Genomic DNA, 19,182 nt, shown 5'->3' on the forward strand with positions numbered 1-19,182 from the left:
TTATATATGAGAAGATGTGTGCCCCGCCTCTGCGTCCCACGCTGCCTTGCTCTAGTAAATCTGCCACACGCTGCTCCTTGCTGTGTGACGGCCATGATGTACGTCCCCTATGGGAGACGTTGTTCCCTACTCAGCGGACAAGAAAAAAAAAAAAAAAAAAAAAAGGATTTGCTTTTTTCAGTGGGCGGGGGTACACAATACTATTAGATGTATGGCCCCAATATTGCAAAACAGTAACTAAATTAACACAGGAGAAGCCATAGAAATGCAAGGGTTTTTAGGGCAAGTGCAGACGGGTGCTAAACAGGGCATTTTTGGCAGGTAACTAAAGCGTCATTTGAAAGGGATCAGCTGCTGTTCCATTCAAACAAACGCAATCAGTTTTTAAAATACCACTATCACAAAAAAAGTAGGCAGTTAAAATCTGACAGAACCAACAGGTTTTGGACTAAGGCTCAACACACACTATACAATCTTGGTTGTTCAATCTTACCACTTTCATGTAGTATAACAGATTATCCAATCAATCATTCCAGGTATTTTCAATCTGTTGGCCCTTATACTACATAGATTTGGTAAATCTGTACAACCAAGATTGTATGGTGTGTGGCCACCTTTATACTACATAAATTTGGTAAATCTGTACAACCAAGATTTTATGGTGTGTTGAGCTTAACACATACCTTCATGGGAGATTCTTTCCTGAACAGAAGTTTTACTGCCAAAATAGTAAGATACAAGCCAGCCTCCCTACTCGCTTGCACAATATTATGGCTGGTTAGACTTTGCAACTGCTGTTCAGAAAATGCTATTGAAAACAAAGAAAACCCTGAGAATCCCCCAAGAGGAGATGGAGTGGCCCAAAACCTGTCGCTTCTGTCAGATTTTAACTGCTGATTTTTTTTTCACCATAGTGGTCCTAAATCCTGACAGTGATAGTTTTTTTGCAATCAGGTACAGCGATTGCGCACTTCTGTCATAAAAAAATACCTTTTATTTCCAAAAAGTTAGAAGCAGATTGCCAGGCACATACACCATATCATGAATGAGAAAGGTAGACGGCTGTTTCACGTGATAGCTTTCTGTGTCGTTCGTATAAACGCTGCTGTAGATCCCGTCGTCTTGTCCCTTCTTGCACAATACATGCAGCATGCAAGGCGGCTACGTTTAAGCGGTTCCGTGTCCCCCTAGGGGCTCAAAAAACACGAAGCCATTACAAAACACCGGAAGTCGATGCCAAACACTTTTCTGTTCGGTAACAGAAAGGCAATTAGCCCCTAGTGAACCAGCGCTTAAGAACAATACAGAACTGGGTATTGGGTGCTGTTCATTCATACTGATGGGCAGCGCAGAGGCTTAAAGGGAAGGCTCACGCTGCTAAAAAAATAAACTGCACTCACCTGGGGCTTCTTCCAGCTCCTGGCAGTCGATCGGTGCCCTTGCCGCAGCTCCTCTCCCTCCCGGCGTCCAGCGGAGAAGAAGCCGACCTCGCCAGGTCGGCGTCCTGTGCGCTCCACGGCGTGGGTCATGTGGTGTAGAGACGTCATCGGGTCTCTACTGCGCAGGTGCAGAACTACTGCGCTTGCGCAGTAGAGACCCAATGACGTCACGTACACCACGTGACCCACGCCATGGAACGCACATGACGCCGACCAGGAAGCCGACCTGGCGAGGTCGGCTTCTTCAGCGCTGGACGCCCGGAGGGAGAGGAGCTGCGCCGAGGGCACCGAACGACTGCCAGGAGCTGGAAGAAGCCCCAAGTGAGTGCAGTTTTTTTTTTTTTTTAAGCAGCGCAGATCTTCCCTTTAAGGTACGTAAACACACATCCAACTTTACGCCTGATTGTCGCTTGGATCAGTCATTTGAACGACTTGTCAGGCAAACAACAGGTCGTTTAAATGCCACGTACACACGTCCAAACAAAGTGGCCGACAAACTAATTTACATGTCGTCTGACTCTTTGCCCAACTCACTTTGACTTTTTAGTTGGTCAAACGACCGCTGGTCATTTATACACACGTATGGACCTGACAGTTGTTTGAACGACAGTTGATCCAACTGATCCGCCAAGCAGATCGGGCAAAACGGCTGTTATCAGTTGCTCAACTGTGCGTACACACGTCCAACTTGCTGTTCAAACGACAAGTCGGATGATAAGTTGGTCGGAAAATCAGGATGTGTGTACGTACCTTTAGTGGTTAGCATTCTCACCTTGCAGCACTGGGTCCCCGGCTCAAATCCCCGCCAGGGGAACATCTGCAAGGAGTTTGTATGTTCTCCCCGTGTCTGTGTGGGTTTCCTCTGGGCACTCCAATTTCCTCCCACATCCCAAAAACATACAGATAAGTTAATTGGCTTCCCTAACTTGGCCCTCTTCTATGATATATACGCTACACGATACATACACAGACATACGACTATGGTAGGGACTAGATTGTGAGCCCCTCTGAGGGACAGTTAATGACAAGACAATATACTCTGTACAGCACTGCGTAATAGGCCTGTGCTATATAAATACTAAATAATAACTGTCCTATAGTAGTGACTGATATATCTGGATAGTTTAGCTGTTTGCATATTTTTACTGACCAACAATACAGGTTACATTCTCTTTTCTGCAGTGTGTGATCCAGCTCCTGAGGAAGCGAAACTTGTGCACGAAACGTGTTGAACCTCCATACAGTTGCCCCCTCGTAACGAGCCTCGACTTACGCAGAATGGATCTGGCATACTTTATTGTACACATTAATGTGCATGGAGTGTCTAGAGGGGACTATTACTTTTGCCACAAAACCTCTGTGGAAATATTGTTGGTATAATGTGTATATCATACAATGTGGTAGTTATGCTCAGTGTTATTCTGTCCTTTAAAGAGAACCCGAACCCCCAGAGAGATTGGTGACATTATTTGTCACCATCTCGGAGGTAAATACAGGCGAGAAGAATTCCCTGTTCAAATCACCTGCCAGGGGCATTCCTGCAGGGTTTCCAGAGCTGCCATTGGACAGCTCTCTCTCCCTGGCCACGCCTCCTGCCGCTCCCCCGCCTCCCTGCATGCTGTGAGAGACACACGGTCTCTTTTTTCAACGTCATGACCCAGAGTGAAAGTGTGAAAGTGGCCCAGTACGGCCCACGGGAGCGATGGTTTTGGTGGCTACCTGATCCGCTCCACTATGTGTCATCCATAGAGACTCCCTCCCCCCCATCAGTGTGCCATCCATAGAGACTCCTCCCCCATCAGTGTGCCATCCATAGAGACTCCCTCCCCCAATCAGTGTGCCGTCCATAGAGACTCCCTCCCCCATGAGTGCGCCATCCATAGAGACTCCCTCCCCCCATGAGTGTGCCATCCATAGAGACTCCTCCCCATCAGTGTGCCATCCATAGAGACTCCCTCCCCCCCCCCCCCCCCCATCAGTGTGCCATCTATAGAGACTCCCTCCCCCCCCCCATCAGTGTTCCATCTATAGAGACTCCCTCCCCCCATCAGTGTGCTATCCATAGAGACTCCCTCCCCCCATCAGTGTGCCATCCATAGAGACTCCCTCCCCCCATCAGTGTGCTATCCATAGAGACTCCCTCCCCCCATCAGTGTGCTATCCATAGAGACTCCCTCCCCCCATCACCGTGCCATCCATAGAGACTCCCTCCCCCAATCAGTGTGCCATCCATAGAGACTCCCTCCCCCCATGAGTGTGCCATCCATAGAGACTCCCTCCCCCCATCAGTGTGCTATCCATAGAGACTCCCACCCCCCCATCAGTGTGCTATCCATAGAGACTGCCTCCCCCCATCAGTGTGCTATCCATAGAGACTCCCTCCCCCCATCAGCGTGCCATCCATAGAGACTCCCACCCCCCATCAGTGTGCTATCCATAGAGACTGCCTCCCCCCATCAGTGTGCCATCCATAGAGACTCCCTCCCCCCATCAGTGTGCTATCCATAGAGACTCCCTCCCCCCATCAGCGTGCCATCCATAGAGACTCCCACCCCCCATCAGTGTGCTATCCATAGAGACTGCCTCCCCCCATCAGTGTGCCATCCATAGAGACTCCCCCCCCATCAGTGTGCTATCCATAGAGACTCCCTCCCCCCATCAGTGTGCTATCCATAGAGACTCCCTTCCCCCTATCAGTGTGCCATCCATAGACTCCCTCCCCCCATCAGTGTGCCATCCATAGAGACTCCCTCCCCCAGCAGGACTTACTGAGTGTCGCCATCTCTAGAATCGGTCACCAGGTATGTTGTGGCGAATGATCCGCTACCGAGCTTCCGATGAACCAGATAGCGCTTCATTATCACTGATCCGGCAGCGAATCCGCCGTGACTGCTTAGTGGCGGCTCCTGCATGTCCAGCGTCTCTTCCATCTACAAAACACAGAAAGACAATAAGGAAAAGGTGAAATTAAGCCCAATTAAAAGTGCAGTGATGTATATACTGGAATACAAGCCGATCTCGTGTATAAGTCGACTCCAATATTTAACCCTCTTAAGCTGGAATTGTTTATTGACTCAAGTATAAGTCTACCCAGCAAAGTTAATGGCTGCACTTGGGGCTCAGGAGGGGTTAATGACTGCATTGCATACAGTATTGCAGCCATTAACCCCTCCTGTCCCTTAAAGAGGAACTCCAGTGAAAATAATGTAATAAAAAGTGCTTCATTTTTACAATAATTATAAATGATTGAGGCCCAGTGCACACCAAAACCTCTAGCAGATCCGCAATACGCTAGCAGTTTTGGGAGCTGATTTCAGAGTGATTCTAGGTATGTTTAGAGAGGTTTTCTAAACATGCCTAGCGGTTTTGGGTGCGTTTTTGTGTAGCAGATTACACATATTGTTACAGTAAAAGCTGTTACTGAACAGCTTCTGTAACAAAAATGCCTGGCAAACCGCTCTGAACTGCCGTTTTTCAGAGCGGTTTGCGTTTTTACTATACTTTACATTGAGGACGAAACGCTTCTGCAACCCGCAGACGTGCAGCAGGAGGCACGTTTGCGGCTGGGCAAAAACCTCAAACCGCCGGTGTGCACCATCCCATTGCAATACATTAGTCAAGTGTTTTTACAGGCGGATGCGGCCGGTGGATCGCTCCAAAAACCGCTCGGTGTGCACTAGGCCTTAATCAGTGTTTGCTCATTGTAAAATCTTTCCTCTCCCCGATTTACATTCTGACATTTATCACATGGTGACATTTTTACTGCTGGCAGGTGATGTCAGTGGAATCAGACATGCTGCTTTCGTTTTTGGCAGTTGGAAACAGCTGTAAACAGCCATTTCCCACAATGCAATGATGTTCACAGACAGGAAACTGCCAGGACCATGGTCCTCAGTTTCTTGTGGGAGGGGTTTCACCACAATATCAGCCATACAGCGCCCCCTGATGATCCGTTTGAGAAAAGGAATAGATTTCTCATGTAAAAGGGGGTATCAGCTACTGATTGGGATGAAGTTCATATGCAGCCAATACCTCCTCCAGGCCCCCAAGTGGTGCAATTATTCACTCCCTTTTATGTAGCCCAGTATTTCCCCCCAGCCCCTTTCCTTGTTAATTGTTGTGGCCAGGACTTTCAGACCTGTGTTTTCTTGTCATTTCCTTTCCTCAGAGTATCACTTACCACTGGCTACATTGCTGCAAATGGTAATGTCACTATTAGTACACACATTACTCAGTGTGCTCAGTGCTGCCCGTGACTCGTGTATAAGTCCACCCCTATATTTTTATGAAGTGAATCAGACCTAAATTTCTAGACTTATACTCGAGTATATACAGTACTTTAATTTGTTTTGCATTTGAAACCGGATGCGACGCTGCAGCAACTGCCAGTGTTTACATACAAAGAAGAAAGAATGAACTGCACTACTGTTTGCTAGGCAGACATTAATAGGATATTAAAGCAGACCTGAACACAGAACTTTCTCTCTGTTCTAAAAGATAAGTACCAGCTTAATAACCTTTAAAGAGAACCCGAGGTGGGTTTGAAGAATATTATCTGCATACAGCGGCTGGATCTGCCTATACAGACCAGCCTCTGTTGCTATCCCAAACCCCCCTAAGGTCCCCCTGCACTCTGCAATCCCTCATAAATCACAGCCACGCTGCTGACAAACAGCTTGTCAGAGCTGGCTGTGTTTATCTCTATAGTGTCAGTCTGCTGCTCTCCCCGCCTCCTGCAGAACTCCAGTCCCCGCCTGCATCCCTTCCCTTCCTGCTGATTGGAGGGAAGGGATGGGGGCAGGGACCGGAGCTATGCAGGAGGAGGAGGAGCAGCTGAGACTGACACTACAGATGTAAATACAGCCTCACAGCACAGCTGTGATTTATGAGGGATTGCAGAGTGCAGGGGGACCTTAGTGGGGTTTGGGATAGCAACAGAGGCTGGGCTGTATAGGCAGATCCAGCCTCTGTATGCAGATAACATTCTTTAAACAGACCTCGGGTTCTCTTTAAAGAAAAACATTTATTTGTTACAGCTGATATAAATCCTGCAATAAATCTGAAAAGCGTCTACTTCCGGCTTTCATGGAAACAGAGATAGGGTTAACATCCTGTGTTTACAAATTAGCTGCTCTGCTGAGGCAGCCAGCTGATCAGTTGACACAGCTGAAAGATCAAATTACAACTTGTGCTCAGTCACAAATGAGGGGGAATTAGGCTAAGCTGTCTAAATACATACAGGGTGGAGTTTTCTATGTTTTCCTCCTGTCCTGTGCTAGAGTTCAGGTCCCATTGATCAGTGGGTTGGTTCTCACACAGGTGCAGCTCTTGATGCTGGGGGGGCTCCAGTCTAAGACAATAGGGAGGAAGAGAGTGCGAGATTAAAGAGAACCCGAGGAGGTGAGATGGGACTAGAGGCATGTTCTCTGCCTCATGACGTCTCTGTCCCCACACTGCCGATCTCTGCCCCCCCCCCCCCCCCCCCACCGCTGCGCTATCACCCCCCGGAATTAGCAACAATATTTGTCGCTTTCTCGAGGGTAAACATGTGGGAAAGGGATTCGCTGTTCAAAACGCCTGCTATCAATGCTGCCTGAAGCCCTGGCCAGGATGAGGATCAAGGGAGGACCTGCTGGCGGCCACATACACCTGCTGATACACTTCTACTTACAGGGCAGTTTTTAGGCATAGGCAAACAAGACACATACCTGGGGTGACATAAACAGGAGGGGGCACCAGAAAGCTATTCATAACATATTGTAGCTTTATGTCATTATCATCCACAACTGATAATTCTATTGAGAAAGGGACGGGTGGTAATTAAACACCTGATTAAGCATTGCTGATTAGCGTAACAAACAAGCCCTGAATAGCGTAAAGGTTCATACACACCTACCAACTATCTACCAAATTCGGTTTTGTTGGGAAACAATTTGAAACAACTAAAAAAAAAAAATCTCTTGCTATTGTTCAAACAGCTGATAAGACTGATAAGAAGTCAATCCAACTGTTGGATTGACTTCTTATCAGCTATTTGAACAATAGCAAAAGACTTTTTTGTTGTTGTTTCACAACAAAAGCTGTTTGACAATTGTGCTGCATAAAAGACCGCTGTTGAGGGTGTGAATGGAGCTTAACAGACAAGTTTGGCAGATAGTTGGTAGGGGTGTATGAACCTTTAGGCTGGTTTCACAGTGGGACATTAAAGTCCTACGTTACAGCAGCCAGTAACGCAGCCTAACTCACCGCACTGTAAAATCAATGTGCTGTTTACAGTGCACACGTTGCGTTGGGGTATAACGCTGCACGTTAAATGAAAGTGCAGCATGCTGTAGGTTATACCCCTATAGAGCTGCGTTAGATTGTTTGCACATGCTCAGTGACTAGCCACATGGCTAATTCATATTCACTGCACTGTGGTGACTCATGGTGGGACTTGTAGTGTTGTCCTGTTTTTGTGAGTTGAATCATCCGGATCATCGCAATGAAAGATTCGGTTCACAGTGGACGTCTGTCTGGAAGAAACAGGAACATACAGAATGTACAGTGCAGGGAAAGTCCTGTCCTGCTAGTCATTTCACTCAGTCTGCTTCCCTAGTAAAATGATTTAAATGATTCGGTTCAAAGATCCGGATCTTTTCAATGATCTGATTCGAATGATCCAAATCCTTAAAAAGATCCGGAATTCCTATCACTATCCTGGAGCGGCTGCTTTGAGAGCTGCATAACGCAGCTCAATCTGACGTCCAACTTCAACACCACCATGCGTTGTGTTAGGGGCACGTTATGCGACCTTAAAGGGACTCTGAGCAGTGCAGAAACTATGAAAAGATGCATATCATTTTAAAGCTCTCTTTCTCCTCTTTCCAATAACATATAAATCGCCGCCTTACGCCTTTTAGTTTTCGGTATTTTCGCGATTGAAATTGCCGCGGCCGCGGTTTCAATCGCGAAAATAAAGAAAACTAAAAGGCTTAGAGCGACAGTTTAGGTGTCGACAGAAAGAGGAGAAAGAGAGCTTTAAAATGATATCCATCTTTCCATAGTTACTTGTATTACACAGGACGACACTTTCCCCAGTGTCAGCAGCTCCATTCAGCAGAAAAAGTCGCCCTGTGTAATACAATGTAACTATGGAAAGATGGATATCATTTTAAAGCTCTCTTTCTCCTCTTTCTGGCGACACCTAAATCGTTGCCCTACGCCTTTTAGTTTTCTTTATTTTCGCGATTGAAATCGCGGCCGCGGCAATTTCAATCGCAAAAATAGCGAAAACTAAAAGACGTAGGGCAGCGTTTTATATATTATTGGAAAGAGGAGAAAGAGAGCTTTAAAATGATATGCATCTTTCCATAGTTTCTGCACTGCTCGGAGTCCCTTTAACGTCCCTTAAAACGCAACATCTTGGTGTGAAAGTAGCCTAACAGTGATGTGGCAGGTGCTATTTTTGTACTAATTAAGCTGTAAGGGCCCGTGAACACTAGGGGCGTTTTTGCCCTTTTTTCAAGCGCAGGCGATTTTCAAAATCGCCCTAAAAACACTTGTGCAATGGTTCCCCATGAGAGAGTTCACATCTGAGTGGTTGGTTTCCGATCCGCTCAGAAAAGCGCTGCCTGTACCATTTTTGAGGCGATTTTGCTTCAATGGAATGTATCGAAGAAATAGAAAACCGCTCACAAAATTGCTTTGTGCAGCAATTGCGTGAGCGTTTTTAAGAATAAATACATTGTATTTATTATTTTCTGGGTCAAAGAGTTCACTTCCTGACTTGCATCAGGCATTGAATGAAAAACACGCTCTGGTAAAAAAGAAATTTGCACAAAAATGCAAACCGCTTGCGTTTTCATTTTTAGATGTGAACGAGGCCTGATTGTTTGAGATTTGGTCTGTATTGAGTGTTCCAATTCATCCAGATTTTCAAGACAATATTCTAACATGTAATGACTCAGGCAATGGTACATAAACAGTTTTTAAAAAGTGGCTACATAACTTAATAATTATAGGGAAGGTTTATAATGTGGGTTCAGCAAATTTGAGCCAGTGAGCTGTATCTGGCCTAGTATTTTTGTATTATTTATAGACTTGGAGAAACAGCATTGTTTCTGTAATTGACCATTATTTGGGTTTGCAAACATACGGAACTAATGCAGGCTAAGATTTTCCTCACCTAAGGGCACCCAAAATAACCAGAAACTAAAAAAAAAAACCTACTTATGTAAGTGGAACGATCTTTTCCTCCCTATTGCTTCAGGGATTGCATACAGCCGCTGCCCTGCAGCACTTCCTCTCATCCTCTGCACACCAGTTACTTTATGTTCCTGCAGTAATTTCTGGTGAGCCCCACCACTGATCTAGAGTCTGTCCTCCCTCTCCACAGCCATGGCAGGTCCACCCAAGATCTGTCATGTGGAGGAGTCCTGGCACTGCAGACTGCAATATATCTGCACCTCCTATAGACAAACATGAACTCCTCGTGGTATCAATTACAAGACTGCGCCACCTACACCCACAAGCAGCACTCTCTGGTAGTGGCCTCTGCATTCTAGCTTTGGGCCTCAGATAGGACAAGCGTCACACTCGCTGTACAATGTCAACAAGGAGCTACCAGGCTCAGCAGGAGCATGCATGTAAAAAGGGCGCCGGGAAATTTCGGAGCAGGGTGAAGCCAGAAAACGTCTCACCATGCAGCTGCAATTTTCCCGGCGGTGTTAATTATGACTCCCCCTTCCAGCAGGGGCGTAACTATAGGGGAGCAGCCTAAAGGGGGGCAGCGGAAGAAGGGTGACCCAAAGCTGTGGAGGCCCCCCCCAACTACTAACCTTCTCCTCCGATACAGGGAACCATTTTTCGGATCAGGTGTTTTTGTAGCTCCACTTGCTATGGGTGAAAATATGACGGGCACACCTGTTTTATGACCCTTGTAAGATGGGGCCCGAGTTGTTAAGGGCACCAAAGGGAGGCAAGGGCAGGGGTGTAAACATTGGGTGGGGGGCCCTATCAAAGTATTGTTTGGGGGCCCCATGAGTTTTTGTTAAAGGATACCCGAGGTGACATGATGAGACAGATGTACAGAGTATCTACAGTGCCTAGCACACAAATAACTATGCGGTGTTCCTTTTTTTCCTTCTCTGCCTGGAAGAGTTAAATATCAGGTATGCAAGTGGCTGACTCAGTCCTGACTCAGACAGGAAGTGACTACAGTGTGACCTTCACTGATAAGAAATTTCAACTATATAACACTTTCCTAGCAGAAAATGGCTTCTGAGAGCAAGAAAGAGGTAAAAAGGAGAATTTCTTATCAGTGAGGGTCACACTGTAGTCACTTCCTGTCTGAGTCAGGACTGAGTCAGCCTCTTACATACCTGATATTTAACTCTTTCAGGCAGAGAAAGGAAAAAAAAGGAACACAGCCTAGTTATTTGTGCGCTTGGCACTGTACATACACATGTCTATCTCATCATGTCACATGTCACTTTGGGTATCCTTTAAGCCACTGCCTGCTAAGCGCCATACAGTGGGATTAAGATGCGATTCGGCTTCCGGCTATTGCTGGAAGATGAATTGTGCTATTTTTACTGTAATTTGGGCTCAGTCTTTTGCTGGCGCCCAAATTACTCACTGAGCGCCACTATAGCTTTGATTCACGTTACAGCCTATGGTGGCGCCCAAATCTCATTGGCCACACAGCGCCCTTTTACCTGTCTCACCAGTAGGAGGTCCCTCTCTCTAGAGATGGGCAAAAAGATGATATTTTTCACTTAGAAACGCAATCCCAATTGTGCTGTGATGCAATCGTGCTTCTTCCAGCACAGGACTGAGCTCCTATGTCCAATCGTGCCGAAAACCGCAGAAGGACGACTGCACCCAGGAGGAAAGTGCACCATAAATGGAATGCTCAATGAGAAAAGCTCACCATGGCTTCCACTGGTCAACTGTACCTAGCATTTAGCAATCTGATCGCAAAATGCTGGTAGCGGAAAAGGGCCTCTAAGGTGTATCCGAGCAGAAGCTCAGGTACAAAACGAGATGCTTAGCTGCTGTAAAGGAAGCCTATTGAGGCTTCCCTAGGTGTGAACCTATGAAATCGCCGCTGGGAGACATGGGCACAGGATACAGCCGATATACGGCTTACCTGGCTCCTGCACAAGTCCCAGTGTTAATTACTATTCCCCCTCCAGGCCGCCCTGGGATGTTGGGGAATTATGCAAGTCGGCTTCCAGCTATTGCTGGTGGCTGAATTAAAGTGTTTTAAAAGTAACTTAACCAGCCGGGCGGTGATGGACAAGCTCAGCTCGTCCATCACCGCTGGCGGCTGCCGCTCAGGCCCTGCTGGGCCGATTTCCACGAAATAAAAAGCAGCACACGCAGCCGGCACTTTGCCAGCCGCGTGTGCTGCCTGATCGCCGCCGCAGAGCGATCCGCCGCGTGCAGCGGCGAAAGAGGGACCCCCCAGCAGCCCAAGCCCAGCGTAGCCGGAACACACAGTTCCGGCCAGCGCTAAGGGCTGGATCGGAGGCGGCTGAAGTCAGGACGTCGGCTGACGTCCATGACGTCATTCTGCTCGTCACCATGGTAAGCAAAACAAGGAAGGCCGCTCATTGCGGTCTTCCTTGTTAATTCTGATCGCCTGAGGTGATCAGAATGACGCGTCTGGAGCGCCCTCTAGTGGACTTTCATGCAGCCAACTTTCAGTTGGCTGCATGGAATAGTTTTTTTTTAATTAAAAAAAAACCCTCCCGCAGCCGCCCTGGCGATCTTAATAAAACGCCAGGGTGGTTAAGTTCCATCTTGTGACAGCGCTGAAGATACTCACTGTGCCCCGCTATAGCTGTATTTCCTATTACTGTCTATGGTGCTGCACCCAAATCCCCTGCGCTGTTATTACAGTGCTCGTCCCTAGCTTCTCCTGTCTCTCCTCGCTGCTGACCCCCAAAAGACAACAAATTGTCAGCAATTTTATCGGGCCTGTATGCCCCCTTAGGCATTATTGCGGCTGCGCAGTAGCTATGCACAAGTGGCTCCATGATACTGCACCTGCGCACACGTGCTTGCACAGCCAATACACGGCCACGTTTGTCATGCAGTGTGTCCGCAAGGGTGGTCTGTAGAATGCTGAAGGAAGCCAATAAAATGGCTTCCCTGACCACAGCTGGGCATGTCTTTCTGAAGCCAAGCTTCGGCTCAGGCTCTTTAATGCAAATTGTATGCAGAATAGCGGAGCTGTGTCAATTAAATTTGGTAGGAAGTGCATAGGAAGTACGGCCCATCTCCAAGATGCATACAATTTTCATTAAAAATGCTCCCTGCTCCTCACCTTTCACTAACTTTCCATAAGCTCCTGAGCAACAGACTGACCACAGACTGGATGGACTCCAGGGGAGACCTCCTGACCTGCCTGAGGCTTCACAGAAAGGAGAGTCTGTTGTCTAATCACTCACACATCCATAACAACAGAAGAAACTGTTCAGCTCTGTAGTCTGTAGCAAGACTCAGTTCTGAGTTCTTAGTTGTGCCCGCCCCTTCCTGCCTCACTAAGCTGCTCCCATTGGCCAGTTCTCACCACCTCTAGTCATGTGATGTTGCTGACAGGATGATTCAGACTTTTGGAGGCAGGAAGGGGCGGGCACAATGTATAGCTATCTCAGCCCTCACTGACAGACTCACTTCATAAAGTACTGGTCTCAGGATGGCTGTAAGGAGGCCTCTGAGTGGCATTGGCTGCCTAGTAAATATAGGAATAACATTTGTCATTTGTCATAACATTTTTTTTTTTTTTTTACAGCTGCCTAATAAAAAGTCTGTTTCTAGTCAGAATTGTAGAACGAGAGAGACAGATAGCTTAACTGACACATTCAAAGATAATAGTCACCTAGGGAACAATGGACTCTGCCTAATGCTGGATACACACTTCGCGTACCCGCACTCGATGCGCCTGTCGATTCGCGGCGACTCGATTATTTCCGACATGTCCAATTCGCGTTTCGATGGATCGTTAGGTCGATTTGGCATACTTTACATGTAAATCGACCTTTCATCTAAATGCGCTCTGAAATAATAGAGTCGACGCAAATCGACGGGCGCATCGAGTGCGGGAACGCGAAGTGTGTATCCAGCATAAGGGAACTTGCTTATTTTGGTAGCATAGCGGAGGTGGATGTTCTGTGTTCCTATCTACACCCTCTACATGTATGTACTCTTTTTCTACCCAGTTTTGAATTCTGTTTAACAGTAACTCTTCAGCTATATCCTAAGTTTAGTTAAAGCACATCTCTGGTGTAACTAAAAAAAACAACAACAAAAACAAACAAACAAAATTTACAATTTTTCGCGATAGTGGTCAAAGTGTACCTGAAACGATGGGGGCATAAAAGTTTTATACATACCTGGGGCTTCCTCCAGCCTCCTCTGCACAGATCGCTCCCACGACAGCGTCTAAAGCCTCATTGATTCTGCTGTAGCAGCCCTGTTCTCTGTGGCCAATCGCCGCGGTGCATTACGGCCAAGCATGCTCCCCTGTCTCACTCCACAGAAGTGGGGCCGGGCAGCGCATGTGCAGTACACTGCGGAGAACAGGGCTGCTGTGGTAGAATAGAGGAGGCTTTAGACCGCGGCGAGGGAGCGCTCTGCGCAGAGGGGGCTGGAGGAAGCCCCAGATATGTATAAAACTTTTAGCAACCCTCGTCTCAGGTACACTTTAAAGGGTTAGAACTGTCCAGTCCTAAAGTGGTTAAATTAAAGCTGACATGTTAATTTTGTGGTTAGTTGCGGTGTAACAAAAGAGAGACGGTTTGCGAGTTGTTCGAGACGTTCGGCGTGCGAGCGGCTCGTCCACCTGCGCCCCGGCACCGCACCACGGCACACCAGCGACTCTTCCATAATAATGGACAGGGATGATTGCAGCCGCTGCACTCCAGCTGTGCCTCGCACGCAGGATGATAAGGTCATGTAAAACCGATTGGACGTCTTATGAGCTTGTCACAGTGTGTGGTCGCTCTCATCAGGGATTAAACCGCCACCAGATTACATCTGACTGCCGGCAATCCTGATCTGTGCAGGAGGAAAGAGCGAAGCTTCAATAACAGTCACAGAATAAGGAACAGCCTGACAAACAAGCTGTGTTCCCGAAGAAGATCTGCAGATAGCAAGAGAATTATTCTGATTTAAAATAGACAGATAAAGTGTTCTTCATACAAAGTATAGACAGCTCTGTACATTATTAGGGGGCTGAGTCACTAAAGTTGATGTGTGCAGGCAGGCCCGGCCCTAGACTTTTTGCCGCCTGAGGCAAGCTTTAAAGAAATCGCGCCCCCCCCCCCCCCAAGCCGTGGGTGTGGGGGGCCGCCCGAGCTGGAGAGGATAGCGGGCAGGAAGCGGGTATTGGGCCTAGCGGCGGGGAAACGGGCTACGCCGGCGGGCTACGCCGCAGGAAGTGACGTCAGTGGAGCGCACACTGGAACGAGGAAGAGGTGAGTGATCCCCGCCCATTGCCTCTTATAGCTGCAGCCAGCGACGTAACAAGCTGGAGAAGAGCAGAGTACGGGGGACCCAGGCGAGGGAGGCCCAATACCCCTTCCTGCCCGCTATCCCCTCCAGCTCAGGCGGCCCCCCACACCCACGGATGGGCGGGTGCCGCCCCCCCCAGAAGTGCCGCCTGAGGCAAACGTTTCACCCCGCCTCATGGGCGGGCCGGCCCTGTGTGCAGGCAGCAAGCAGCAATTTTACTGATACTAACGCCAGGTACGTGATGTGTGTCCCGCAAATAACGCAACTCGTGTTTCCTAGGCAACGCTTGCATGTTAGTAGTGCACAGAGCAAGTCATCTAGAAGGCAACCTAGGCAGATGCCTAGGACCTATTGGGTTTCATCGGGCCCAACTGCCACTTACTCTTACCTCTCTCCCATCTCAGATTACCAAAAGGATCATAAGTGGGAGCCAAACATACTACCTTGCCTAGGAGCCCGTTCCATCTCACGGGGAATGCGAGGTGAGAGGGGTATGGAGGCTGCTATACATTTATTTCTTTGTAAACAATGCTAGTCGCCTGGCAGCTCTGTTAATCCTCTGGCTTAAGTAGTGTCTGAGTCAAAACCCTGGATCAAGCATATGGCTAATCCACTAAAAATCAGAGTACCCATGGCTAAAAGTATTAGAGACACAGGATCAGCAGGACAGCCAGGCAACTGGTATTCTTTAAAGGACAACTGTAGTGAGAAGAATATGGAGGCTTCTATATTTATTTCCTATTAAAGTGACCCTAAAGTCAGGAAGAAAAAATGAGTTTAACTCACCTGGGGCTTCCCTCAGCCCCCTGAAGCTGATCGGTGCCCACGCTGACTCCATCAGATGTCCCTGGACCGGCCGGCGGCGACTTCCGGTTTCGCCGTCACCGGAATGCAAGTGATTCTCCGCGTTCCCAGCCAGAATATCGCCCCCTATGCTGCTATTGCGGCCTCCCTATGCCAGGGACATCTGATGGAGTCAGCGTGGGCACCGATCAGCTTCAGGGGGCTGAGGGAAGCCCCAGGTGAGTTAAACTCATTTTTTCTTCCTGACTTTAGGTTCACTTTAAACTATACCGGTTGCCTGGCAGCCCTGCTGATCTATTTGGCTGCAGCAGTGTATGAATGAATCACACCAGAAACAAGCATGCAGCTAGTCTTGTCAGATCTGACAATATTGTCAGAAACACCTGATCTGCTGCATGCTTGTTCAGGGGCTATGGCTGATAGTATTAGAGGCAGAGGATCAGCAGGACAGCCAGGTAACTGGTATTGCTTTAAAGGGAACCTAAACTGAGCAGGATATGGATTTTTCCTTTTAAGGCCTCTTTCACAGCGGGACGTTAAAGTCACACGTTAGAAAATGTTATAACGCAGACTAACGCACAGCAATGCAAAGTCTGTGCAACATTCACAGTGCACACGTTGTGTTTAACGTGTAGCAATATTTAGAAAGTGCTGCATGCTGTGCGTTTAGCAATTAATCTGCTGCGTTATTTGTGTTGCACATGCTCAGTAAGGTTTTTTGTTGTTGTTTTTTAAATGTAACGCATGCGGTGTTTTCGTTCCATCACTGTGTGATGAAAACAGCGCACCAAACGCAGGGCTAAAGAATGTACTATAACGTCCAAGTTATAGTCTTTCAATGCGTTGCATTAGGGGCACGTTAACGTCGCATCAAACGCAACGTCCCACTGTGAAAGAGGCCTAAAATAATACCAGTTGCCTGACTCTCCTGCTGATCCTGTGTCTCTAATACTTTTAGCCACAGCCCCTCAACAAGCATGCAGATCAGGTGCTCTGACTGAAGTCAGACTGGATTAGCTGCATGCTTGTTTCAGGTGTGTGATTCAGCCATTGCTACAGATAAAGAGATCAGCAGGACTGCCAGGCAACTGGTATTGTTTAAAAGGAAACATCCATATCCCTTTCAGTTTAGGTTCCCTTTAAAAGGAAATAAATATGGCAGCCTCCATATCCCCCTCACCTTGTGATCCCTTTAATCCATCTCTGGTAGTGTTTTTGCCGCTAATGGAAGTCTATGGGCCTCACACATATAAAAACCGCATATGCGTTTTCTATGCATTTCCAAACATGCATTTTTAAAAACACAGGTTTTCTTGCATAATAACAAAAACGCTCATAATGAACGTCAATGGGAACGCAATGGTGTGCTTTTTTTCATGCGCTTTTAGATGTTTTTTTTATTGTTTTGTGATGTATTTCTGTTTCCTGTTGTCTCCCTGGTGATTAGCATAAAACGCAATTGAAAAACGCACGAAAAATGCATATGCGTTTTGTATATGCTAAACACAAACGCATAAAAACGCATCTGCGGAAAAAATACGCAAACACAGTAAAAACGCGCATGACCGAAAACGCAACCTTTCCCGCTCTGTTATGTGTGCACCAAGCCTTAAACTTTTTGCTTTTTGTAACGATATAGGCAGCTGATATTGGACGATTTCGCTGATCGCTACCCAGGACATGTGACAGCCAGTGGTACTCAGTGACGACCAATCCTCTTACGGCACAGAATATGGAAGCAGGAGAAATATTGGCTTACCTTGTTTGCAGAGGGATCTCAGCAATGATCCAGCCCAGGTGAGGGTTTCCATCAATTACTGACAGGTGAGGAGAGACCACTCTAGGAAGGGGGGAGTCCAGGTCATGTGATCATTGTCAGAGGTGACAATGTATCTGGCGGTAGTGTGATGTCATCAGATGGAGACTGAACACTACAGATGCTGACAGATCTGAGGTTTCTGAGCTCAGCTTCTTCTCCCGTATGAGGAGATGGATCCTCCCCACCCCCCTGCTTTGTACAGTGGAAAGTCCCAGGTGTAGCTGCAGTTTAGTGACACTTGTTATGGTTACTTGTTGTCACCTGCAGGTGACAGACTCCGGCTCATGTGACCAGGTAACACACAGCCCATTGTAGACAATGGTCACCGCTGTAATCTAAGCAGGGCTGGTAATGAGTGTTAAATGTGACGCTGACAAGTGATGGACCTCCATTCATGTCTCACAAGCTCTTCACATCTCATTCATTCCCAGCCTGTGTTTTCTTATGTTATTTTTTAAAATTATAATGAATGTGTATAAACGATCACATAAGCATTAACCATTTAGCCTGAGGCCCCATTCACAATGTAACGCAGCTTGCCGCACGGCGATGCACCGCCTAGGCGACGTTCAAAGTGCAGCAGGCATGTTGTGGTATAACGGGTTATGGTACAGCAACGCACTGCAGCGCATTATCGCTTAACGCCCGTGTTAGCAGTGAAGCATGCTTTTCATTGACTGTATGCTTCGCTGTATCCGATAACCTGCAACGCTGCTTTCCTGATTTGTTGCGGCCCTGCTGTCACAGGGAACGTATTGGCTACTGTGAACGTGGCATATATATATATATATTGCCCATCCTCTGTTGCTATACTGTTTCCCCCCAGGCCCCCCTGCGCTCTGCTGTCCCCCGTAAATCACACAGCCGTGCTAGCGACATCGCTAGCAGGCTGTTTACATCTACAGAAAACCTTTTTGACGTCTTCTGCTGTCCGTCCCTGGCGCCTCCCATGATGCGCTCCAAGCGCCGCATCTGCCGGTCACCTGACAAACACTTCCTTCTTCCGGGTTGAAGGAGGAAGTGTTTGTAGTCACGTGACCGGCGGATGCGGCGCTTGGAGCGCATCATCGAAGGCGCCAGGGACGGACCGCAGAAGACGTCAGGACCCCCCCTCCCTCGCCTGGGTCCCCCGATCTGCGCTGATCCTCCAGCGTTAAACCAGCGTGCATATCATTAAGAGGCAACGGGCGGTGGAATCACTAACCTCTTCCGTGTTCCATCGTGTGCTCCACTGACGTCACTTCCGTCAACGCCGCCCACTGTATTGTAAGTGGACGGCCTTGCAGGAAGTGACGTCCCCACCGCTAGGCCAATACCCCCTTTCTGCCCGCTACCCCTCCAACTCGGTGCTGGGGGGGGGGGGGGGCAGCGATTTTTTTTCTAATTTTGCCTCAGGCGGCAAATTTTGCCTCAGGCGGCAAAAAGTCTAGGGCCGGCTCTGCCCATTGATTTATGTTGGTTATGCAAATCTGCATGCAGATTCGTTCTAGTGGAAACAGGCGCCAAAACAAAACGTGCACACAAATATAAGTAACAATGACTCATATACAAGTATTATCAAAATGCAGATTTCACAAATCTTCAGTAGCCTCATTTACATATATCCTATTGTCATAT

At 47.7% G+C, this 19,182-nt stretch overlaps 1 protein-coding gene across 5 annotated transcripts in view; it reads right to left on the minus strand.

Annotated features, from left to right (window-relative positions):
• LOC137538028 (serine/threonine-protein kinase Nek11-like) overlaps nucleotides 1-17,717 on the minus strand; it is a 468,978-nt gene extending 451,261 nt beyond the window's left edge. The window contains exons 1-2 of one of the 5 annotated variants that reach the window (XM_068259965.1): nucleotides 12,754-12,934; nucleotides 4,209-4,369 (exon numbers count right to left, since the gene is read on the minus strand). In XM_068259965.1, coding sequence (XP_068116066.1) covers nucleotides 4,209-4,369 — 161 coding nt within the window. In that variant the 5' untranslated portion in view covers nucleotides 12,754-12,934. Of the gene's footprint in view, nucleotides 1-4,208; nucleotides 4,370-12,753; nucleotides 12,935-17,505 lie in introns of those variants that run through there. The other 4 variants (XM_068259961.1, XM_068259962.1, XM_068259960.1 and 1 more) reach the window with 4 other exon arrangements.
• Nucleotides 17,718-19,182: the final 1,465 nt, after the last annotated feature.

This window comes from Hyperolius riggenbachi, chromosome 11 (assembly GCF_040937935.1).
Source record: "Hyperolius riggenbachi isolate aHypRig1 chromosome 11, aHypRig1.pri, whole genome shotgun sequence".
Taxonomy (NCBI): Eukaryota; Metazoa; Chordata; class Amphibia; order Anura; family Hyperoliidae; genus Hyperolius; species Hyperolius riggenbachi.